At 45.9% G+C, this 26608-nt stretch overlaps 1 protein-coding gene across 1 annotated transcript in view; it reads left to right on the forward strand.

Moving 5' to 3' along the window:
• The first annotated feature begins 806 nt into the window (after window positions 1-806).
• Window positions 807-26608, forward strand: part of EPHA6 (EPH receptor A6) — an 822408-nt gene continuing 796606 nt past the window's right edge. The window contains exon 1 of the mRNA XM_066599154.1: window positions 807-909. Coding sequence (XP_066455251.1) covers window positions 807-909 — 103 coding nt within the window. The remainder of the gene's footprint in view (window positions 910-26608) is intronic.

The following is a 26608-nucleotide window of genomic DNA, read 5'->3' on the forward strand; positions in this document are numbered from 1 at the left end:
ACTACTGGCACTGGCAGCTTCACCAGTGGAGTTTCTTCAGGACATAATGCTTCATGCACTGTCTAGGTGGGATTAACACTTATCTAGCAGTGCAAGCCCACCGGTATATGCGCCAGTCATCCTGCACAGGACTACTAGCACCTTGCATTGACTACTGTACCTATCGCAATTTGCACCCTAGGCTCAGGGACCAGACGGAGCGCAGCATAAGCTACCTGGTGCGACTAACTAATTCCTGCACGGTGCGACCAGCCGGGTGCATCCTATACTGAGCTACTGGCTTGTGCAACCAACAGGGGACATACTGTCTTCTATTACTGCTTGTAACTGGCTGCTGCATACAGTATAGTACTGAGTATGGATGCTCCATGCGTCCTGCACTGTACCGGATACCACACCTGGTGAAGACACACCTGGAGAATATATCCTCTTCTGCATCCTCAAGGTACATCATTTTTGACTACCCTGCAGGGAGCAGTGCGACTTGTTTGCAACTGTCTGCTTGGATCTTACCTCGACCTCAATTTCCAGACACAAAGCACATGATCCTGGAGTGAATTAAAGCAGCCGCCTGCAGATTATATCATACCAGGACATACAAAGCTTGGGAAGTAGAGGCATCTCTATAGATATTTGGAGTATATTGCTGTTTTGCACAAGGGCACTTTGGCATTTTGACTTTTCTAATTTCTACTGGAGGTCGGGATCAGTAACACGCCCCCACGGAGCCTGTAATTATTACTGTTTTGGATTGGTAAGGCAAAGCAAGAAGAGCTGGAGCTGTCTTCAGAGGGAGCCGGCTAGACATGGGGTCCTGTGATGGGAGGACTCTGGTTTTGAGGGCTTCTCTCCTCCTGACCCTGCTTATTAACTATTTTGTCGGCTCCAACCACTTCTCTGACAACCAGGGTAAGTAAGACTTTCTGATTTGCCCTGTAACAAGTCTTTGCTTTTCCATAGGCTATACTATGTGAAAGCTAAACCTCTTGTTAAAAGTCATTTAAATTGCATTTCTGCTAATATAACATTATACAGTATAATCATTAATTTACTAGTTAGTGGAAGGGAGTCACAATTAGGTCACATTTGCATAATTTTTCCTGTGTTGGAAAATTGAGTATTACACCATAAGTGCCATGTAAATGGATATTAGACAGATGATAGAACTATATATTTAGACAGTTATGGCATACATAAATAGATGATAGAACTATGTATGAGATTAATGGACATTATAGCTATATATGAGATAGATAGATAGATAGATAGATAGATAGATAGATAGATAGATAGATAGATTAGTTTCTAAGCCAAAGTGCTGTCTTCATTCTTCGAAAGTAATCCATCTTTTATTTCGTGTAATGTGATGTAGCACTGAAGAGCCTGACCTAAAACTTTATTGATTATTCCTAACTTTTCAAACATTTTTATCAATGTCTATAGAAGTTTTTGATGGCCATTACAAAAGTAAAGTAGACTTCTGGTGTTGAATAACTTGCTCCTAAAATATGCAGTATTTTGTCTGTCCTTGAGAAAATGGCCGGACCTCCAATAGAACGGCTATATTCAGGCACCAGTAACCTCATATACTTAAGGACCTTTCACATGTGCGGAATATTTCTGCGAGACGCTCCTAAAGACGCAACTTGAACTGTTGCTGCAGATTTCCGCTCCATTACCTGCATGTATACATGTGGGTTTAAGTGCAGACTATTTTGTATCCTAATGTGCGTCTTTCAGAAATATTCCATACATGTGAAAGGCCCCTTAGCATGATTTGTGTTTGTGGTCTTCAGGAAACTTTTACGTTGTCTTGTTGTGATGATCCATGTTTATTCACATTGTGTTGTTTAGTAAGAGTTTCATCTGGTTACTTATGTAACACTCTGTGAGCTGTGGCTTGATACAATTGTATCTCAAAACAACATGCAGTACAGATTCTAGAAACACAACAATACAGATAGCAACATAATATGTCAATCTGAAAAAGGACATGTGTCCTTCCAGTTCAGCCTTTTATCCTGCAATGTTGATGCAGAGGAAGGCAGAAAAACAAACATGCGATAGACGCTAATTTTTCTCATTTTAGGTGAAAAAAAATCCATCCCAACTCCAAATCTGGCAAAGTTGAATAATCCTTGGATTAAAATGATAAAGTCGCAGAAAAAATTGCCTACCGACTAGTAGATCAATTAAACGTAACTTTTATTTAATAATTACATGACCCTATTGAATCCTATACTGATAACTGTATATAGCGCACCTGTCCCGAAAGGGGCAACCCCGTGCCTGAACCAGACCATGGTGTGCCCTGTAACACCCTGTAAGTAATCACCAGATCAGAGGAAAAATAAATATCTCCATCCCTGGATCAACAACCCTTCGGAAGTCGAGATATCATTCTATAGTAATGTTGCAGAGTGCCTACAGATACTATGTGTCACTGCGATATTTATACTGCTACATTAATAAGCAGCTGCATATTCCCAACACACTCTAGCTTCATAATTAATGGACAAATGAAACATAATTTTCACAAGTTTTCATTTTACGTGTTTATTCACAAAATCATTGGATCAATTCACTATAAGTTTGCCTATAGGTAATGCTGTACTTTCAGTTGACAGTGAATGAATGAACGGATGTGATTTCATGTTGACGCCTTTTACCAGCTATCATATACTATATCTATAGGGGAATATGCTGTTTTTATTCATACATCCATATGCGTTTTGAATTATAATTACCTTTATTTACATAGCGCTTGCATACTAAGCCGTATTTTACATCACTTGGGGCTGACAATCTATATCCACCTATCTGTATGTTTTCGAAGAGTAGAAGGAAACCTACTCAAACACAGGGAGATTATACAAACTCCATGCAGGTGTTGTCCTTGTCAGACCCCAGCACTGTAAGGCAAGAGTACTAACCATTGAGTCACCGTATTTTGTATCCATAACTCCATGGAATAATATATAGGGACAAGAAGATCTTCAATATTAGTGTTCTCTTTACTATTACTTATGTATATAATAGTATGTCACCACCATATTCTGCAGCGCTGCAAAGAGGATGCCTTCTATTAGTTCCTGCACCCTAGAGGCTCACAATCTAATCGTGAACCTCAAACGACAGCAGTGTAACTGGAAACATTTAGCGTTTGCTATGAAATGACAGCAACATATTTGCACGTTCATCTCATATATAGGGTAATGTTCATTTCCTATGAGTTTAAAAATGGTGTAAAAGTCCAAAAATTGCTTCAATTGGATTAAAGGGGCAAAGATACACAAAAACAGCCGTATACACACGACCACACACACACACAAGCTCATATACAGCCATATATATACAGCCCCATACACACAACCACACACAGCCTCATAGAGACAATCACATATACAGCCATATATACAGAGCCCCATATACACAACCGCACACACAGCCTCATAGACACAGCCATACATACAGAGCCCGAGGGTGCGTTCTCATGGGCGACTTTCATGCACGAGTTCCGTCCGATTACGATATGGACAGAACTTCAATGTGTTTCTCAATATTCTTAATCACATGAGCAGTTTGTTTCTGGGACCGACAGTCCGAGATAGAATAATCACTGCTGGTCCTATTTTGGGGCAATTCCTCCTTCAGAATCACGCATTATTTCCTATGGCAGTCAAAAAAAAAAAGTGATTTTTCTATCTTTACTAATAAAACAGCATGCAATATGACACACGCCTGAAAACCGTAAGTCCAGCGATGCGATGTAACCGGTTGTTCTCTCAAAACGTATTGCATTCACAGCAAACATCGCAGGTGGAAGAATGCAATATTGGTCTGAGTTTGACTGATATCGAACTCCCCCGTGTCAGTGCTTCCTAAGGGGACATGTACCCCGGATTGCAGTCGCTCTGGGAACCTGCGATTCCCCTGTGATTGCAAAATGCGTTGCAAGAAAAATGCATCGCATCGCATTGCTTCAACCTGCGATTTTGTTTCCCATGCGTTTTTCATGCACATGACAATCACGTTGTTTCAATCGAAAAAAAGGTCAAAAATCGCATTGCACTCGCATCCACGTCGCATGGCATGCAAGCGCAATGTGATTTTCTGCAGGTCCTTTGAAAATAATGGGCATCACAATAGTTCTTTCTCGCAGCATCGCTGCAAGAAAAAAGTCACTAATGTAAATAAGCCCATTGAAAATAGGAGTTCTGTGTGTCTCAGGGCTTAAACAGACGAGCTGGTTTTTAATTGTTTTTGCGTGTATGAAACCCCCCCCCCCCCCCCCCACGTGCATAATGCTGAGAATAGAACCCATTGATTTTAGTGGGCTTATTCTCGCTCATCCCTGTTGCGCCCGCTGGCGCAAAAAGATAGCACCTGCTCCATCTTGTGCGTGTTTATATACCAAAAAGGCCCATTGAGGTCTATGGGAGGTGCGTAAAACATGCACATCTGCATGCACAGGCATGCACTAAATGTTGTGCATATCTGCGATCACCTGCACCTCGTTAGGCTAATCAGTAGTGCCTGTGCAAATACGGACAGTATTTGTGCAGGAACATGCGCAAATTACATCCGTTCACTGCGCAAAAACATTGTGCGGGAGCGAGCGTATTGCGATATACACTTTTCTGTTAAAGGGCTTATTCACAGGAGCGTATTTTCATGGCCGGAAGATATGCACCAACATCTGAGCTGTCTTCCCTTGACCTCGCTGGCTCTCTGCCTCTCTCCTCCCCAACGGCTGTTTGCAATGGGAGGGGACGGGACAGGGGCAGAGCTAAGATCCCGTCCCCTCCCCGCCCCTTGTCCGCAACCACCAATGGGAGGGGAGGAGAGAGACAGAGAACTGGCCACATCCCGCCCTCCCACTGCAAACAGCCGGAGGGAAGGAGAGAGGCAGAGAAGGGGGAGACAGCTCAGATGGTAGCGTATACCGGCCGGCCGTGAAATCGCTCGTGTAAATAAGCCCTAAGCCTCACAATGCATGAAACCTGCATGTGAAAAATGTCAGTGTAAATGCAGCCTGCAGCTTTTATTGCGCAAGTTTTGTGCGTTGCGAGATGCGCTTGCACGGAAATAGAACCCATTATTTGCAATGGTTGGTGTATTTCCAAGTGCAGCACGTCCTGTTTTTGGGTGATCTTGTCTATTATTTCCACTGGGAGGCAAAAAAATCGTATCTCCTTCGCATGTCATGCGATGCAATTTTTATCATTACAAGTACTGAAGCAACTTGCGTGAAAAACACACTTAAAACTTGCATTTTTCCCGTAAAACCCTTCTTTCTTCCAAAAAATTGTGTCTTTACAAGTGCAATATTGGTCCAATTTTTTTGGACTGGTATCACACTCGCCCGTGTAAATACGGCCTCACACATCCCTATCTACCGTATCGCCACTACGGCCATCAGCTTGGCTGATTGCTAATATGGCCTGCAGTTTGCTGCTACTACTTCTTCTACTTGCCCACCCCTTACCCCCTCCCCGGATAGTAGAAGACATTGATTATGTGACGAGTAATCTAAGAACCTCAGCGAGGAGCGCTCTACAGGTGCCGCGCCGTGACAAGCTGGAAATCAATCCGACAAAACATTAGAAGCAATAAAAGTGCACATCGCTGTAAAATTATATTTTATGTGTAAGTGGATGTTCTGGGCTATTTCACTATGAAATCAATGGCTTTCATGGACTAAAAAGGTCACATCATGTTGTATTAAACAAAATAAGTAACTTTGCGCATCCCTTTAAATGGCTCATGTACGCGCTGCATGTTTATGGAGGCATTTTCAGCAGATTTAGATTGATTTGTCGTGTCGTATCCATGAAGAGCATAAAATAGCCGAAAGTAACCGATCGGACTCGTTCTTATATGTGTACACGGAATTATAAGCCTGCGTTGTCTGCAGCAACGATTCTCAATATTCCTTAACTAACTACCTTATGCTCAAATGAATGACATCCAAGTACCCTAAGACTGTAAACATGCAACACCTAGGAGAAGGGCAACTCTTGGGCAACCCTAAAACAAGGGGTACATGTTCTGCATGTTGGGAATTGCAGAAAGGTCTACAGAGTTGGGTCACTGTGAAAAACACGAGCTGTTTCTTTATATCTACTACTAGAGATGAGCGAGCGTACTCGCTAAGGGCAAATACTTGAGCGAGTATTGCCTTTCGCGAGTACCTGCCCGCTCGTCTCAAAAGATTTGGGTGCCGGCAGAGGCCGGGGAGAGCAGATGTAACCCGGCATGCAGTTCCATCTCAGGGAGATATGTAAATGATTGGAGTTGTGGTGATTAGATGAACGGTCTTGTCACCTGAGGTCCTGGAAGTGGTTCCATTCTTGGCCTATAAGAGGCTCTCGGAGGCTCCTTGTGTGTAGTGACCTCTTCTTCTGCTTGTGTAGAGCTTGTTGACCACTAGACGCCTCTACGACGCAGAGAAGAGATTTCACCCGTTACCAGAGTCTGAGAGGGGCGCATTATTGGGATGGGAGAAGCTGGATGGTCGTATCGATGACTTGTCCCCCACCGGGCCATTCTGACCAGACTGTTAGGGGGTGTTGGGACCAGTAGATGCGTAAGGGAACACAAGGTGACCGGGCTCAGGACGTCCTCGAAAGACCAGCAGTAGAGAGGAGCGTCTGATTGTTCAACATGCGTGATGTTCATGCGTGATATCTGACCGACCGTGATATAGTCAGATGTTGCATGTAAAGAGAACTCATTCATTGCAATGTGTTTATTCACAGGAGCGTATATCGATCGCTGTTTTCACGGCCGGCCGATATACGCTACCATCTGAGCATTCCCCCCCCCCCTTCCCTCCGCCTCCCCGGCTCTCTGCCTCTCTCCTCCCCTCTGGCTGTTTGCAATGGGAAGGGGGCAGAGTAGGGTGGAGCTATGATCCGCTCTGTCCTGCCCACTCCCATTGCTGGCTGCAGACAAGGGTCAGGGAGGAGTCGGGAGCTTAGCTCCACCCCCGACCCCTCCTATTGAAAACAGCCAGAGGGGAGGAGAGAGGCAGAGAGCCGGTGAGGGGGAGGGAAGACAACTCAGACGGTAGCATATATCAGCCAGCCGTGAAAACCACGGCCGATTTACGCCACTGTGAATAAGCCCTAAGGTGGCATTTACACTGGCGAGCGCAATATTGCTACGATTAAATTATTTATACAGGTGATAAAAAGGCGTGAGTTCCGTGCATTTGCAAAATGCACACAATTTGCGTGTTGTATTAACCCATTATTGCCAATAAGTCAATTTACACGGGCGTATTTCCTCTCGCACTGACAGAGTGAGTCAGAATAGTTGAAGCAGGTCCTATTTTTGTGCGAGTAGGACTCACAATGTGCGGCATCTCCCACCTCGGTGTTCATATAATGTGCGATGCAAATTGCGCCCAAGAATCACGCCTAAAAACGGCCTTTATTAATATTCTCCTCCCGCAGAGCTCTCCTATACAGCCAGGTGAGTTAGTGGTGACGGTTGCGTCTTCAGATGAGCCCCCTGGAATCGGAATGAATCTCACGCTATCAGGAGATGCTGCAGATGTTTTGAAAAACAAAAGCCAAATCAATAAAACCCTAAGCGTTATTAAATGCTGACATTTACACCATATATCTTGAATGTCAGAATGACAAAAAATAAGTAATATTTGACTTTTCGATGACGGTGAGCGGATGTGGCCAAAATGAATACTTTAATATTCTTTACATTTGGAAAGGTTACAGATCAATGTGTTTGAATACTCGCTGGGGATCGCATGAAAAGGAGCTTTCCTCATTCCCCATCAACCCTACACTCATCATATACGCCCATTGTCAAGAAGATCAACACTTGGAAGAAGTTGTCATTATGGTGCAAAACCCGGCATGCCGTTACATCTCAGGCAGTTGTGGCGTGATTAGATGAATGGAATAACTGTATGCAGAGCGGCAGCCAGGTTCATCTTCCTGTCCAGCCGCTACTCGGACGCCTCTGCCCTGTGCCGGTCACTGCACTGGCTGCCCGTTAAATACAGAATTCAATTTAAACTCGCTACCTTGATCCACAAAGCCCTCCACAGCGCAGCGCCCCCCTATATCGCCTCCCTCATCTCAATCCATCACCCAGCCCGGGCTCTCCGCTCTGCTAATGAAACCAGACTGAGCGCCCCTTTAATTCGAACGTCTCATTTCCGCCTCCAAGACTTCTCCAGAGCAGCACCGGTCCTCTGGAACGCACTACCAAAGGCTACCCGGGCAATCCAGGACTCGCAGAACTTCAGGCGTGCTCTAAAAACGCACCTCTTCAGGGAGGCATACCGCATTCCCTAAACAAACCCCTCTGTACGCCACCTGATAACATGCTCCCTGACCTACCGACTGCAATCCCTGCTAGCCATCATAAACCGCTCCTGCAGTCATACTGTTTCTGCCGTCACACTGCTAAATGTCTGACCATTGTCTATGTGTATATCACCCCTCACTCTCCACCTCGCCATACCGCGCACATCTCCAGCCCCTTTACCTTCTGTATCATCCCATTACTTGTAGTATGTAAGCTCGTTGGAGCAGGACCCTCACCCCTATTGTTTCCATCAATTGATTACTATGTAACCGGGGTTCTGTAATGTTTGTATTTTTGTCTTTCTGTATCCCCCCCTGTCTATGTAAGCGCTGCGGGATATGTTGGCGCTATACAAATAAAGATTATTATTATTATTATTATCTATGAATACAGGAATAGTGAGCAGAGTATTCTAATTGATCTAAAACCCCTAACAGAGCCACGGTATCTTTATTGTAGATGACCGAGAAGAGTAGATGTTACTCTTTTTTACTTTTTCACAATTTTATTATGTTTTACAAAAATGCTTTCTCCAGGTTTGTGGTTGCCCATGGGGTCATCATTCTCCCTTTGCTAATCTCTATATGTCCCTATGGGAGGAGTTTGGTCTATATGCCTCCCATAACTCGTTTCTACAGTAGAGCCGTTGGTATAGAAGATATATAGACGACCCCCTCCTTATTTGTCAGGGTTCTTCCAGTTTGGTTTCTGATTTTGTTTCCTATGGCAATAATAATAGTTTTGGTCTCTTTTACTCTTCAGCAACATTCTGTCTTTCTCTTTTCTTGATGTCTTCCTTATTGAAGACCCTTTATCAAAGAAAATTCATACTGGATTGTATAGGAAGCCCTCCTCTGGCAACTCCTTTTTATATGCATGGAGTTGTCACTGCCCTCATGTGGTTAAAAATTTCCTAGTAGGAGAGTTTATTATAAAGGCCCCGTGTGTCACAGAGTGTTAAGTCAGCAGAAATGTACTCCTAGGCTCTGGCTCACGACCTGAAGGTTGCGGGTTCAATCCCTGAATGGTTCAGGTAAGCTCAAGGTAGACTCAGTCTTCTGAGGTCGGTAAAATGAGTCGGAAGGCTGAGTCAAAAGATGCTGGGGGTAAAAGATGACTGGGGACGGCAATAGCAAAGCACCCCGCAAAAACAGTCTTCCGAGAAAAACGTCACAATGTTACGTCACTCTAGGAGTCAGTCATGACTCGGTGCTTGCACCAGGGGACTTTACCTTTATCTTTTAGGAGAGTCTATTAGAGCCAAAGGACTGTATATCGAAAAGACATTACAATCAAGAGTCTTGTGTTATTTCTGACAGGTTGCGCCATCTCGGTTACCACAATGGGATCATAAGGGTGCCTGTCCACGGGCGTGATTTCATCGGTGGTAAACCGCCGGCAAATCACGCTGGCTGAAGCTTTCCATAGCATTGCTATGGAAAGTGCCGGCCCCCTGTCCACGAGCGGAGAATCATTGCCATTCTCCACTCGCAGAGGGCGATTCGAAGCATGCTGTGAATTGCCCCGATTCTTCACGGTCAGCCTATCTATTAGATTCATCTGCGGCTCCTGCTCCCGGGCGGCAGCTATTAACCCTTTAAAGCCCCCGAACACTGGTGTCACCCGGTCTCCCATAGTAAAAAAAAAAACTATACAAGTTTGGTATCGTAGTAATCGTACTGACCCATAGAATAAAGTTATCATGTTGTTTCTGTTGCAGTTTGTGCGCCGTAGAAACAAGACGCACCGAAAGATGGCGGAATGTCCTTTTTTTCATTTTACTCCACTTAGAATTTTTTAAAGGTTTTTCAGTACATTATATGGAACATTAAATAGCACCATTGAAAACTACAACTCATCCCGCAAAAAACAAGCCTAATACAGCGACGTCGATGGATAAATAAAGGAGTTACAATTTTTTTAAGGGGGAGGAGGAAAAAACGAAAATGGAAAAAAAAAAGGCCGCGTCTTGAAAGGGTTAAAATGACTTGCATTGATGGTTGCTCTCTGATCCAGTCTAGAACTTACCTCCTCGTAGAAGCTGATCAGGTTGGTGTGACAGGAGCGATCTCTCATAAACCCATGCTGATATAGATTTATACAGCTATTTTCCTTAAAGGGGTTGTCTCGCGGCAGCAAGTGGGGTTATACACTTCCGTATGGCCATATTAATGCACTTTGTAATGTACATCGTGCATTAATTATGAGCCATACAGAAGTTATTCACTTACCTGCTCACGCCAGAGAGCTGGTCTGCGCATGCGCAGAAGACCGCACAGCGCAAGTGCGTCTAAATGGAAGGAGAAGACAGCGTTAGACGGCACCATGGAGACGAGGACACCAGCAACGGAGCAGGTAAGTGAATAACTTCTGTATGGCTCATATTTAATGCACGATGTATATTACAAAGTGCATTAATATGGCCATACAGAAGTGTATAGACCCACTTGCTCCCGCGAGACAACCCCTTTAAGGTACTCCAGGATAGCATCTCTTGCAAACATTTTACCCACAATGGAAGAAGGACTTACCATCCTGCAGTTTCCAGGTTCACTTTTCAACACCTTTTTGAATATTGGCACCACATTTGCTATGTGCTAATCCAGTGAAACAGACCCCATCACTATAGAGTCCTTAAATATAAGAAAGAAGGGTCTGTGTATCACATTACTTAATTCCCTTAAAACCTGGGGGTGAATGTCACCGGGACCCGGCAATTTTAATATTTTTTAAGGTGGTTCTTTTTCCTGGGTTAGACTGGTGACATTTAAGTGGAGAGTTTACTTTATCACTCTGCATTTCACCTGACATTTCATTTTTCTCTGTGAATACATTGGAGGAAACAATTTTTTAATAGGTTTACTTTTTCCTCATGATCGACTACAATTTTTCCTATATTATTTATTAAAGGGCCAACACTTTTAGTACTAATCTTTTTACTCTTTATATACTTGAAGAACAATTTTGGGTTAGCTTTACTCTTTGTCAATATATCTCTCTGTCCATACTTTTGCTGATTTTATCTGCTTTTTACTTTTTTGTTTTTTCTTACACGTTTTTAGTGCTTCTTTGCTGCCTTCTTGTTTTAGTAGTTTAAATGTTTCCTATTTGTTGTTATTGCACTCTATTGGTTTTCCCCTATTCTTAGTCAATATATTCCTGTGAGGTATGAACTACTCACAGTAAGTATTTACAATGTTTTTATACATTTCCCATTTATTGTCTGTACCCTTATTTCTGAGGACATTGTCTCAGTCAATAAGATTAAGGGTATCTCTAAGCTGATTGAACTTTGCCTTCCTAAGGCCTCCTTCCCACGAACGGATTTCCGCCGCGTAATTCGCGGCGAAAATCCGCTGCGTTGCCCGCAGCTATTAGGTTCTATTGAACCTAATAGCTCCATGCTCACGATGCGTAATTCCACCGCGGAATTACGCACCGCGATTTCTCCCGTCCTCACCCGCAGCATGCTCTATTTTCTGCGGGTGAGGACGGGCTGTACGCACTGACGGCTTCCATTGCAGTCAATGGAAGCCGTCCGTTCACGCTATCTCCCGCTGTAACCAGCGGGAGATAGCGTGAAAAAACGCTTTCCCGCCCACCGCCGCGCGTCATATGACGCCATATGACGCGCACGGCCGCGTCACGTGACACGGCCGGCCGCGTCACGTGACATGGCCGGTGACGCGCGGCGGTGGGCGGTGACGGGCGGTGACGCGCAGCGGTGGGCGGGGAAGCGATTTCACGCTATCTCCCGCAGGTAAGTATAGGGGCTCTGGGGGGCGCCGTGACGGGCTTCGCAGCGGAATATTACGCTGCGGAGCCCGTCACGCTCGTGGGAAGGAGGCCTAAAGGTCTGTTTTTTTTGTAGCTCCCCTATAAAACTCGCTTTTGAAAAACAAGTGGAACTTTATTATATTATGGTTACTATTTATGAAGTGCCCCCAACCTGCACCCCTATTATTCTGTCAGGTCTGTTGGTTAATATTAAGTCCAAAATGGCCGTTTTTCTAGTTGGGTCCTCTGCAAGTTGAGCAAGGTAAGTATCTTTAATTATTAATAGAAACTTGTTACCTTTATGATATCCCCAGGTTTTAACTTTCCAGTTTATATCCACATAGTTAAAAGTCCCCCATAATAACTAATGCATTGTAATTTGCTGCTTTAATTATTTGCCTCAGTATTCGATTTTCATAGGCTTCTGTTATATTTGATGGTCTATAGAAAACCTGTGTGAGAATTTTATTATTGTTTTCCCTCCATGTTTACTTCTATCCATACAGACTTCACATGTTCATTTTCCTCCCATATATCTTCCCATAATGTGGGCTTTAATAAGGACTCTACATGAAGACAAACCCCTCCCCCTTTCTATTTCTTACGATCCCTTCTGAACAGATTATAACCCTGTAAGTTTACTGCACAGTCATAGCTTTTGTCCAACCAGGTCTCAGTTATTCCCACTATGTCATACTTTTCCTCATTATTACATCTAGTATGTCAACCTTATTGATCAGACTTCTACCATTATTCATCATACAGTTTAGAAAGTTTTGGTTATTGTTTTTAGTAAGTGCATCCCTGCTCACTGTTCTGCCATTTCTCACTGCACTAACATTTCCCACTGCTCCACCCCTATTCTCATTACTTTGTCCCAGATCTACGTATTCATTCTCTTCTCCTTTATCTCTCTGGTTGCACTTCCCCCCAATCCCTAATGTAAACACTCCTCCAACCTTCTAGCCATCTTTTCCACCAGTACAGCTACACCTTCCCCATTGAAATGCAGTCCATCCCTAAGGTAGAACCTGTAGCCAACAGTATAGTCAGCCTAATTCTCCAGGAACCCAAATCCCTCCTTCCTACACCAACTCTTGAGTCACTTGTTTACCTCCATAATCTCCCTCTGCCTTTTTTGGTGTGGCATGTGGTGTAGGTAGTATTTTAAAAAATACTACTTCGGCGGTCCTTGCCCTAAGCTTACATCCTAGTTCCCTGAAATAGTTTTTAATGACCACCTACCTCTAACTTTGGCATTGGTGCCAATGTGTTCCATGACTATTGGGTTCTCATCAACTCCAGCCAATAATCTGTCAATCTGATCCGTGATGTGTTGAACTTGAGCACCAGGAAGACAGCACACTGTTCAATAATACTAGTCCTTGTGACAGATTTTCCTGTCTGCCCCCTACTAATTGAGCCCCATCAGGTCCCATCTTATTAGAGCAGGCATCCCCCTGGCAGTCAGAGGCAATGTCATCCTGTAGCAGTGCTAATCCTGTAATGGCATCCCCCTCATATGCCAACTTTGAAAACTTGTTGGGGTGTACCAGTTCAGGACTAGCCTCCCTGGCACTTTTTCCTCTACCCTTCCTTCTTTCACCCAGCTAGTTGCCTGATTATCCTGCACTCCCATACTACCATCCACCCCCACATCTCCCCCAGCGAGTGCAGCTGAGTAAGCAGCAAATTCCTTTCTATGTTGTCAATGGATCTCAATCATGCAAGCTGCACATTTATATCCAGGATCTGGGCTTCCAAATGCACAACACGCTCACATCTCGTACAGCAGTGTACACCATCAAAAGGCTGTTCAAGGACTACATTCATGGCACAAGATGTTCACTGGATGGCATTAGCAAACTTGGAGCACATGCTAAATGGGTAATTGTACAGATAGATTAGTTGAAAGTAATATATGCAAAAATTCAAATAGATAAACAGTAATTAAATACAACCGACTTTTCTAAAGTTCCTGAATCGAAAGTCACTAATCTCAAGTTACACACTTAAGAAACAGCACACTTAGATTACAGCACACACGCTCACTTATGTTTGCTTTATAATAATACTCCTCCTCTGTTTGGAAACCCTTCACATTGCATCGCTTTACACACAATTTTTTACGTGTGTTTTTCATGTGCATGAAAAATGCATATTGCTCTAATAGTAAAAATGGAAAATTGCATTGCACTTTTATGAAATCCGCATTTATATACAAGTGCGATGCAATTTTTTTTGGGCTCCCATAGGAATTAATGATAGATCCTTGAACAGAATCTCCCAAAATAGGACATGATTCAATGTTTCTAACTCAGACTCTTAATCCAAGAGAAAAACTGCTCATATTAACTAAAAGGGTTGTACCACCATATACAGGATAGGGGATAACTTGCTGATCGGTGGAGATCTTGAGAACGAGGGTTGTGTGTCGCCCCGTCCTCCTCACCCACCGCAGTCAGGAGGAGATTGAATGGAGTGCTGATCATGTAGGTGCACTAGAGCTCCATTCACCTACAACGGGAGATACCGGAGTGGGTGCCACTTATCTATTTCCGATGGCCCCATTGAAATGAATAGAGCGCTGACCATTAGAGATGAGCGACCACCAAAATGCTCAGGTCCGCGTTATTCGAGTCAAGCCTTTTCGGAAAATTTGAGAGCTCTACTTGAGTAACGAACCCCATTGACTACAATGGGAGACTCGAGCATTTTTGTATGTGAAACGCCAGGTCCCGAGCTTTTGCTTTGTTTTTTCCCTGGTTCGTCGCGGCAGGGAGGGGCCAAAAGCTGGGGCGGGGTCGAACACGATTTGATGCTCGTTACAGTAACGAGTACCATCGAGTACACTAATACTCGAACGAGCATCAAGCTCGCCAAAGTATGTTCGCTCAACTCTACTGACCATGCATGCTTGGCCAGTACTCCAATCACAGTGACATTACTGCAGGGCAGAGAAGTGACCCTCGCAGTTACAAGAGAGTGACGGACAGGAATCCTGTTTTTGAGATCGGCAGGGGTCTCAGCCCTACCGATAAGCCAGTCATTCCCTATCCTGTGGATAGGGGATAACTTGAAATTCTGCTACATGCCCTTCAACCCATTTAAAATACTGGGTTCTTTTCATGTGCGAGTTCTATCCCTATCGCAATCGGATGGAACTCATTCATGTGAATTAACCCTAACTCAGAATTTTGTCTTTAAGCGGAGGTTCGCTTGAAGATATAGAATTGAATACAAATAATACATGACATACAAAAATACATACAATATCCTGCGCATGGCGAGAAAGGGATGAAAAATCTCTCCAGAGATACATTTGCTCAGTCAAATGAGGTCACTTCATGCTCTTTTGTGCATGTGAATTACAGTAAAGTGGAGCTTACACGGTCTCAAGTACTTCTATTACCATTATGCATTGAAGTCCTGACTGACTGCCTCTACTTTCTGCTGCAACGAAGCGTCTGATGTTGGATGTCGCTGGACTTGATAGATGATGTTCTGATGCAGAACTATGCAGAGCTGCTTTCATCATCATAGAAAGGTTACAAAAGACACATTTCTGAAAATGCCTAGAAATAATGAACCCGCCATGTATTCACTTATTAGAATGACTTCTTACATTATAATGACCTTCTAGACAAACAGAATACTTCTTTCATTAGAAGATACAGTAAAACCTCTCCAGAAGAAAACCTCTCCGAGAAGACCTCCCCCTCCAGACCACGCTTCCCATGACAGATTATTAGTTCTGTCATCTAGAATCGATACTACCGCGTTTCCCCGAAAATAAGACAGTGTCTTATATTCATTTTTGTTCAAAAGCTTAAACTTTTTTACATGTATAGCTGCGTAGACACTATTTAAATTGACTTTTTTAATTAACTGTTAGCAGGGCTTAATTTTAGAGTAGGGCTTATGTTTCAAGCATCCTCAAAAAGCCTGAAAAATCATTTTGCATCCTCAAAAATTCTGGAAAATCATGCTATGTCTTATTTTCAGGGTATGTCTTATTTTCAGGGAAACAGGGTAGTAGCTTTTTGGAAAATCACCCTAGAAGACCAATTTTTAATGCAGTTTTGGGTGGTTGGCTGAAGGAGGTCTACTGAATAGCCACGTAATTAGAAATCCACATCTACTAGTGTGGAGGACCTCCTTTGGCCTTCAGAACCACAAAAATCCATCTAGAGATCTACCCACAGGTACAAGAGGACCCGGGATTTTCCAAGAAAACATTCCCCATACTATTACTCCATCAGCCTGCCAGGAAGGGGTCATCGATTCATGCTGCTTGTGCCAAATTCTGACCTCCCATCAGCACGGGGCAACAGAAATCTGGATCCATCTGACATGGGGATGTTTTTCTGCTGCTCAGTGATACAATTTCTGTGCTGTTTTGCCAAAGGAGTCTCATCTTTACCATAGGTGGTGGAACTGGCCGTCTGCTGTTATAGCCCACCCATCCTGACGAGCGTCACATTATACATTCGGACACGTTATTTGGAGCACTAGTCTTGTATTCAGCTGCTCTTGACTGTTGGTCAGAACGATTCCTGACATCCTCCTCTGACCCCTTTTGTGACGGGTTGTTTTCTGGCCAGAGGCTCCCCAACACCCACAATTTTAAGCGAATCCTAAAAAATGCATCTTTCTAGGGAGGCATATAACATCCCCTAATCTAACTGTTCTCCATCTATGCTGTTTCTACGCTCTCTGTCCAGACCTGATCACAGTATTCCCTTCAGCTCATACATGTGAATGCACTTATATATAAATGTAGTTACCGGCTGGTGACTAGCTCACGTAGCATTATGTATACTACCGTGTTTATACTGTATAAGGGGGGCCATTGTGTAGAAGGGTCCAGAAAGAATGAATATTCGCACAACTGACCGTTCGCTCAGATTTAGTCACCCAAATAAATATTCACTCGCAAGTGTGAAGCCCACCCTCATGAGATTGCCGGCGGTCATCCTGGGCATATAAGAGATTCTAGCTGCGCCATCAAAGAGGGACCTGTATCACTCGTGGTTGAGGGTATGCCTCTTGTCAACGTACGTAAGAGAAGAAGTATGGTATGCATACCGGCAATATTTTAGGGGTTCTGAAGAGCTGGGACTCAACTAGTTAATGCGAATCGAGCCTGGGACCAAGTGGCAGTAGTGTGTGGGCGCTGATGCATGTCGCGGAAAGGATAGGTCTGTAAGGCGCCATGATTACTCTGATATGAAGTTGTAGTGGTGCAGCCCACCTGGTGCTAGGTAAGGGGGAAGAGAAGAAGGTAGTGGGGAGCCTTGTGATGTTTAGAACGTCTGGCGTTTCGGTGCGGAGGCGCAAACCCTACAGGACTATTACGAGAATTGGATAATGACCAATGGGCGGTAAAGCATATAGGTGACATGCTGCGGCCAGGGATCGAGTACAGCGTATCTTCTGCTGCGTTGAGAGTGACTTGGCGAAAGTTGTTATGAAACTTTTGATGTTCAGTGACCCCCATCAGAGACAAGAGTAACTGAAGTTAAAGAAAGTTCAATTTTTTTTATAACAGTCGCCTCCTTCTCTGCCTGTCATCGCCGCGCCATCCTGAGGGGGGTTCCCTCAGGGGGGTTTCACCAGGGACAGATTGCACGATTTTCGCATGATGCGAGAGTCAGTAAAAAAGCAGATTATGAAACCAATGATTTACAATGCTGTCCTTCCCATCTGCCATGTTTTCACGGATGCGATGTTGACAGGACAAAAAAAAAAATAGCGGCGTGCTTCATCCTTCTGCGATTTTTTTTCTATCTCCCATGTTTGCCTATGGAGCTTCCTTTTTAACGCATCGCAATGCGACAAACGTGCATTGCGATTTTAACGTTAGAAAGTCCTATGGACTTTCACAAAAAAAATCGCCAGCGGCAACGATGATTTTGCGAGAAAAACCAGCACCAAGACGCAATTTTGCCGCGAGAAAATCGCAATCGCCTGTGGGAAACTAGCCTGAACCTGGGCACCTCCTACTTAAGGCCTCAGTCACATGGGCGCATTGGCGCCCATGTGACTGCAGCCAGCAGACGGACATACCTGAAGATGGCCGTCTCTCTGCAGCGCCGGAGGAAAGAACATGTGACCGGCTCCATTGCCGGTCATGTGTTCTATGATCAGCACTGGAGAGAGACGTCCGTCTTCAGGTGCGGCCGTCTTCTAACTGCGGGTGCCGATGCGCCCGTGTGACTGAGCCCTAATGTTACCAGTGTACAGAACAAGCACTCGTCCCTCGTGTGTTACCCCTTTTCTTCAAAGAATGTAAGCTCTGGAGGCAAGACCCTGACCCCTATTGTTCAATTAGGTTATTAGTCCTATACTGTGTGCAGTGCCTGATTTTGCCTTTATACGCACCCCTTGGTTTATAAAGCGGGCGGAATATGTTGCCGCTATATAAATTACCAGAATTACATTCTAAACATCAAATATTCAAGAAAATCTATAAATTAGTAAACTAAATAAGCTCCAATAAAGGCGATAATCGCTGTGGAAGAAGAGATGAGCACTGTGAGCATCCCCACGTGTATCGCCGCCGCACGCTGCGTCCTCGGGGATAGCTGAGTGATATGCATGGGCCTGCAGCAGCAGCGATACGGCGGGGACGTTCTCACAGCGCAGCTACTGCGTGCAATTAGGTCTCATTTTCAGAAACTCAAACAATACTTAATTTTGGGCTTAGATGTTGTGTTACTGATTTCTTTCCCGCAGTTCCTTCTTCCATAGCGATTATTGCTCATACTTGTCTTGTTGGGCTGCACCTTGCAGTTGACTAAGACCGTATTTACACACGTGATTGCAATATCTTGGAATCTGGAAAAAAAAATTTAAAAATAGGAGAATTTTTTCTTCTCGCACTATCGGTGCAAGCAATAATTTGCATATGTAAAATTAACCCGGTGAGGACAACAGGTTATTCTCAGGCTAATTCACCTGAATTAGCTTGCTGGAGGCGGGATATTCAAACCCCACTTCCAGGAAGAAATGCTCTGTTGGCGTGGAGGGGAACGTGGCAGGCTGCAGCAGCACCGCAGACCATCGCGAGGCCCAGAACGCCGACGGTAGGTGAGTATTAGACTTCACTTGAGTCTCAGCTTGCGAGCTTCTTGACTTGCGAGCAGGCTCGCAACCCGAGTTTTTGCTCTTAAATCAGAGCAAGAATACGGGAGAGAGCCTGCTCGCAAGTCAAGAAGCTTGCAAGCTGAGGCACTCGCAAGCCGAGGTATCACTGTATAAGGCCAGTCTCACATGAACAGGTCAGATTTAGAGATGAGCGAGTATACTCGCTAAGGCACATTACTAGAGCGAGTAGTGCCTTAGCCGAGTATCTCCCCACTCGTCTCTAAAGATTCGGGGGTCGGCGCGGGTGCCAGGTGAGTTGCGGGGGGGAGAGAGGGAGAGAGAGATCTCCCCTCCGCTTCTCCCCGCTCTCCCCCGCCACTCACTCCCCCCCCTCCCCCCGAATCTTTAGGGAGGAGCAGGGAGATACTCGGCTAAGGCACTACTGGCTCGAGTAATGTGCCTTAGCGAGTATACTCGCTCATCTCTAGTCAGATTCCATATGTGGGAGCCCGCCGTGGAATCCAGCTCTGACCACGGCTGGCAACCGCGCGTTCCTAATTTGCTCTGTATTGTGGATGGCTGTGGCAGCTCGCTGTCGGTCATGCACTGTTGTCACTTCAGTCCATGCCAGGCACAGCGCCATACATTGTATAATGACTTTGCCTGGCGTTACAGTTGAGTCTCATTCACTACTTTCATGCCATGTGACTGATGAATTTGAAGTCACATGCCTGAGAAGAGGCTGCAGCGATCACCTGGACACTATGGCCTCTTCAATCAGTTGATTGGCTGGGATTCTGAATGGCGCACCCTTGCTGATCAGCTATTGATAACCTATTTTGAAGATAGCCATCAATAACGTAGCCCCAGAAATCCTCTTTAACATGTTATTTGATAGGAAGGGGTTGTCTTGACTTGCACAGCATCTCACAAAATGTAAGCTCTATGGCAGTCAGTTGATCGCTGCAGTTCCAGTTCCCTTTTTAGACAAGAAAAGCTGCATTTGGCCAGAGATTTCCGTGCAGCAACAGAAGAAAAGGCCCTAAGTCTACCAGGATAGGATAAGCTCATAGATAGAGATGAGCGAGCGTACTCACTAAGGGCAAATACTCGAGCGAGTATTGCCTTTTGCGAGTACCTGCCCGCTCGTCTCAAAAGATTCAGCTGCCGGCAGGGAGCGGCGGGGAAGGGGGGAGGGATATCTCTCTCTCTCTCTCCCCCTCCCCGCTCCCCCCAGCTCACTTCCGCAACTCACCGCTCACCTTCGCCGGTGCCTGAATCTTTTGAGACGAGCGGGCAGGTACTCGCAAAAGGCAATACTCGCTCGAGTATTTGCCCTTAGCAAGTACGCTCGCTCATCTCTACTCATAGACAATGACGCCACGCCCTGGCTCAAAGACAGGGGTGCTCCGTGAGACAACCCTATTAACAATGTCCATACTATGATACAAACCGTAACTGGAAAACATAAATATGCCTCTATTTCCTTGCAAAGGCAGCCACAGGAATTAGAGACAAGTCATCGTCCAAGACGCCAAGGGTGGAGGAGAAAGATGCTGCCTACCAGGAGATGAGAGAGGAACTTTGCCTATGTCTTTCGAGGCGAGATCCTGAGCTTCTGAAGCCATTAAATGGATGGGAACTGTCTGCCCTTCCTTCCCTACTTAGCATGTTCTAGCGGTATGATGGAGACAGATCCCGCTAACGCTAGAGAGAACATTTGATTGACAATCGTAGCCCCAATTCCGACTACTTACACAGAAAAAGAAAAGGCTTTTGCAAAATCAACAAGAATCCTTAAGCATGATTATGGTTTTTTTTTTCACGAAAACCAAATGCTCTGTTAAGCAATTTGCCGTTTTACAACAACAGCAATAAAAGAATAGAAACATAAAAGTGGAACGCGATTTACAAGACAAGTCAGAAGAAATTCTCATCCATTGTAGATCAAATAAAGCATTGTAATCTGACTGCCTCCAATTTGACAAATTGCTGTTGGTAATTCAGCAAGCAATTATCTTGATGGAAGACGGAACCTACCACATTATTTCCTGCGGCCTTCGTTTCTGACATATCATAGGGACAAGGTTGGGTCAAGGTTGGTCGTGGCCAACAGGCGCAACAGTTGGTGGGAGCCTCCTATGCAGTAATAATGGCATGTGATGAGTGTCTAACTAATCCAAGGCCATAAAGTAGGCAGATGCCACTGAAACCAAAGGGGTGCGCCAAAGGTGTAATGCACTGGCAGATGCTGAGTCATTACACAGTTGGGAAAACAAGAGGCACATTCATCATTGTACTCTGAGCATGCTCAGAGCATGGCAAACATGCTCTGCCTGTTCATCATTGCATTGAGCATCTCTGGAACTCATGTTTGTGCAATTTCTCATTACTGAGTCACCCTCATCCTGATTACATTACATTACTTAGGCCATTTTTACATGGCCGAGAAAATCATGCCCGATTTGTGCGATTGCACAAATATGAACTCCATTCTTTTGAATGGGGTCATACACACGAGTCATTTTTTTCCCCATATCGCATCGCGGAACAGAATGCAGCGTGTCCCATTTTTGGCCGTTCCCTTGAAATGCCTCACCAATTGTTTTCAATAGGACCGGCAAAGCATCGCAACGGCGTGCGTGGTGCACATGAATGCGATGCAAGGTTTCCCAATGAAGATCAATACTTTTCTGAAGCAACACAAGGTGTTTTGGATGCAAAAACGCCCCGTACCCATGGGGAAATTGCACGTTAGTGAGCATGATATCTGGTCGAGTTTGACAGTCTGATATCGCATTCGCTCGTGTGAAATTAGTCTTAAGTATTAGCATTCAAAAGAATGGGGTTCCTATTTGTGCAAGATTTATGCGTCCTGCAATGCACAAAACTCGTGTTATTTTCTCGGCCGTGTGAATGTGCATTAGAGTGCAACAGGGTAATAGAGCCTCAATGCCCGCCCGTATCGCATCTTACACCCAAGCTAGAAGCAGTACAACAAGGAACTAGAGTCTCCATTTCCCCTAAATCACATCTTGTATTCAAGCTAGACGTGGTACAACAGGGTACTAGAACCTCCATGCCCACCCATATCACATCTTACATCTACTCTATAGCCAGTCCAACAAGGTCTTAGAGCCTCAATGCCTGCCCGTATCACATCTTGTACCCAAGCTAGAGGCGGTACAACAGGGTACTAGAGCCTCCATGCCCGCCCGTATCACATCTTGTACCCAAGCTAGAGGCGGTACAACAGGGTACTAGAGCCTCCATGCCCGCCCGTATCACTTCTTGTATCCAAGCTAGAGGTGGTATAACAGGGTACTAGAGCCTCCATGCCCCCCGTATCACATCTTGTATCCAAGCTAGAGGCAGTACAACAGGGTACTAGAGCCTCCATGCCCGCCCGTATCACTTCTTGTATCCAAGCTAGAGGTGCTACAACAGGGTACTAGAGCCTCCCTACAAGGGGTCAGTGTTCCACAATAAATCCTCCTTTTGCTCTGATATTGCAATCACTTGCTTATAACAATGGTACAATCACACAGAGAAAGTTTCCTTCCATTCCGAGAACTTCTTGTAGGTGCTTGATTTCTTTTGAGGATGAGTGTAGTGATCACAGTACTATAATATGCTGTACATTATCCATCTACGTACGTCTCCCGTTACATCTTGGCTCACATCCATCATAAACAGAAAACACTACAAAGGATGTAATATCAGAGCATCACCTGAAATGCACTTGATCCGTCGCTTTGACTCCAGCTTTGAATTCTCTTTGTGTTTCGGATCTTTGTATCGTAGTTGATTCTAGTGACAAGCGGGCGTCTTCGTGCAGCTGCTCCTGTCTTAGCAGTAAATGTGCTGTCTTTCAGAAGAACAATATTCTACAGCACAATATTACGCAGCACAGGCTCTAGCTACAGACAGTCTTTTATTAACTGGGATTTTGTAGAACTGCATTTCTGGGCATTTAACCCCTCAGATGACACAGTCAGTGGGAACCGCGGCATATGAGTGATTGGAGAGGAAGTGGGCTGCCTCTGTTGCCTGATCAACCCTGCTGCCCAGTTGCAACGTGCAAGGAGGTTCTGATGGCAGCAAGCCATAATAGCACTCCTATTATACCCTGCCAGAGGCAGGATCTAATAGGGTTATGCTAACAACTAGAGATGAGCGAACGTACTCGTCCGAGCTTGATACTCGTTCGAGTATTAGCGTGTTCGAGATGCTCGTTACTCTTAACGAGTACCACGCGATGTTCGAGTTACTTTCACTTTCATCTCTGAGACGTTAGCGTGCTTTTCTGGCCAATAGAAAGACAGGGAAGGCATTACAACTCCCCCCTGCGATGTTCAAGCCCTATACCACCCCCCTGCAGTGAGTGGCTGGCGAGATCAGGTGTCACCCGAGTATATACTGTAAATCGGCCCCTCCCGCGGCTCGCCACAGATGTATTCTGACAGAGATCTGGGAAAGTGCTGCTGATGCCAGAGCTGCTATAGGGAGAGCGTTAGGAGTGATTTTAGGCTTCAAGAACCCCAACGGTCCTTCTTAGGGCCACATCTGACCGTGTGCAGTACTGTTGAGGCTGCTTTTTGCAGTGTTGCACATTTTTTATTTTTTTTGTATATCAGCCGTGCAGAGCATTGCGTCCTCAGTCTGCAGTCATTGTACAGAGTATAGGGCCAGTACTGGTGAGGCAGGGAAAGAGATATTCAGGCTATATAGGCAGTGGGCTTTTTCCAAAAAATTGGGGAAAAATACTTTATTTGGGCTGCCTGCGACCGTCTTCAGTTTACTGCGTGTCTGCTGGGGGTAGTAGTCCCAATTAATACGCAGCTAAGCATTACAGCAGGCTTGCGCAAAATTGTTTCCTGGATCTGCTGTTTCTGTTACATGATCACCGTCATCCCGCCAGAGGGAAACAGTATACATAATATTATACGCTGCCTACAGTATCTATCTGCTGGGGCTAGTAGTCCTAATTAATACGCAGCTAAGCGTTACAGCAGGCTGGCACAAAATTGTTTCCTGGATCTGCTGTCTCTGTTACATCAGCGCCGGCATCCCGCCAGAGGGAAACAGTATACATAATATTATACGCTGCCTACAGTATCTATCTGCTGGGGGAAGTAGTCCTAATTAATACGCAGCTAAGCGTTACAGCAGGCTGGCGCAAAATTGTTTCCTGGACCTGCTGTCTCTGTTACATCAGCGCCGTCATCCCGCCTGAGGGAAACAGTATACATAATATTATATGCTGCCTACAGTATCTATCTGCTGGGGGTAGTAGTCCTAATTAATACGCAGCTAAGCGTTACAGCAGGCTGGCGCAAAATTGTTTCCTGGATCTGCTGTCTCTGTTACATCAGCGCCGTCATCCCGCCAGAGGGAAACAGTATACATAATATCATACGCTGCCTACAGTATCTATCTGCTGGGGGTAGTAGTCCTAATTAATACGCAGCTAAGCGATACAGCAGGCTGGCGCAAAATTGTTTCCTGGATCTGCTGTGCGTTCCGTAAGGGAAGTCAGCCTCCAACCACAGGCCAATAAGCGGCACATTTAATTACAGCGTTCTGTTTCTGCACTACTGGTAATACAGCATGCTGAGGGGTAGGGGTAGGCCTAGAGTACGTGGACGCGGGCGAGGACGCGGAGGCCCAAGTCAGGGTGTGGGCACAGGCCGAGCTCCTGATCCAGGTGTATCGCAGCCGACTGCTGCGGGATTAGGAGAGAGGCACGTTTCTGGCGTCCCCACATTCATCTCACAATTAATGGGTCCACACGGTAGACCTTTATTAGAAAATGAGCAGTGTGAGCAGGTCCTGTCGTGGATGGCAGAAAGTGCATCCAGCAATCTATCGACCACCCAGAATTCTGCGCCGTCCACTGCTGCAACTCTGAATCCTCTGGCTGCTGCTCCTCCTTCCTCCCAGCCTCCTCACTCCATTACAATGTCACATTCTGAGGAGCAGGCAGACTCCCAGGAACTGTTCTCGGGCCCCTGCCCAGAAAGGGCAGCAATGGTTCCGAATCCTCTCCCACTGGAGGAGTTTGTTGTGACCGATGCCCAACCTTTGGAAAGTTCCCGGGGTCCAGGGGATGAGGCTGGGGACTTCCGGCAACTGTCTCAAGAGCTTTCAGTGGGTGAGGAGGGCGATGACGATGAGACACAGTTGTCTATCACTCAGGTAGTAGTAATTGGAGTAAGTCCGAGGGAGGAGCACACAGAGGATTCGGAGGAAGAGCAGCAGGACGATGAGGTGACTGACCCCACCTGGTTTGCTACGCCTACTGAGCACAGGTCTTCAGAGGGGGAGGCAACTGCAGCAGCAGGGCAGGTTGGAAGAGGCAGTGCGGTGGCAAGGGGTAGAGGCAGGGCCAGACCGAATAATCCACCAACTGTTTCCCAAAGCGCCCCCTCGCGCCATGCCACCCTGCAGAGGCCGAGGTGCTCAAAGGTCTGGCAGTTTTTCACTGAGAGTGCAGACGACCGACGAACAGTGGTGTGCAACCTTTGTCGCGCCAAGATCAGCCGGGGAGCCACCACCACCAGCCTCACCACCACCAGCATGCGCAGACATATGATGGCCAAGCACCCCACAAGGTGGGACGAAGGCCGTTCACCGCCTCCGGTTTGCACCGATACCTCTCCCCCTGTGCCCCAACCTGCCACTGAGATCCAACCCCCCTCTCAGGACACAGGCACTACCGTCTCCTGGCCTGCACCCACACTCTCACCTCCGCTGTGCTCGACCCCATCCACCAATGTCTCTCAGCGCACCGTCCAGCCGTCGCTAGCGCAAGTGTTGGAGCGCAAGCGCAAGTACGCCGCCACGCACCCGCACGCTCAAGCGTTAAACGTGCACATAGCCAAATTTATCAGCCTGGAGATGCTGCCGTATAGGGTTGTGGAAACGGAGGCTTTCAAAGGTATGATGGCGGCCGCGGCCCCGCGCTACTCAGTTCTCAGTCGCCACTACTTTTCCCGATGTGCCGTCCCAGCCCTGGCCGACCACGTCTCCCGCAACATTGTACGCGCCCTCACCAACGCGGTTACTGGCAAGGTCCACTTAACAACGGACACGTGGACAAGCACAGGCGGGCAGGGCCACTATATGTCCCTGACGGCACATTGGGTGAATTTAGTGGAGGCTGGGACAGAGTCAGAGCCTGGGACCGCTCACGTCCTACCCACCCCCAGAATTGCGGGCCCCAGCTCGGTGGTGGTATCTGCGGCGGTGTATGCTTCCTCCACTAAACCACCCTCCTCCTCCTCCTACGCAACCTCTGTCTCGCAATCAAGATGTGTCAGCAGCAGCACGTCGCCAGCAGTCGGTGTCGCGCGGCGTGGCAGCACAGCGGTGGGCAAGCGTCAGCAGGCTACCCACGCTT

This window comes from Eleutherodactylus coqui, chromosome 4 (genome assembly GCF_035609145.1).
Source record: "Eleutherodactylus coqui strain aEleCoq1 chromosome 4, aEleCoq1.hap1, whole genome shotgun sequence".
Lineage (NCBI taxonomy): Eukaryota > Metazoa > Chordata > Amphibia > Anura > Eleutherodactylidae > Eleutherodactylus > Eleutherodactylus coqui.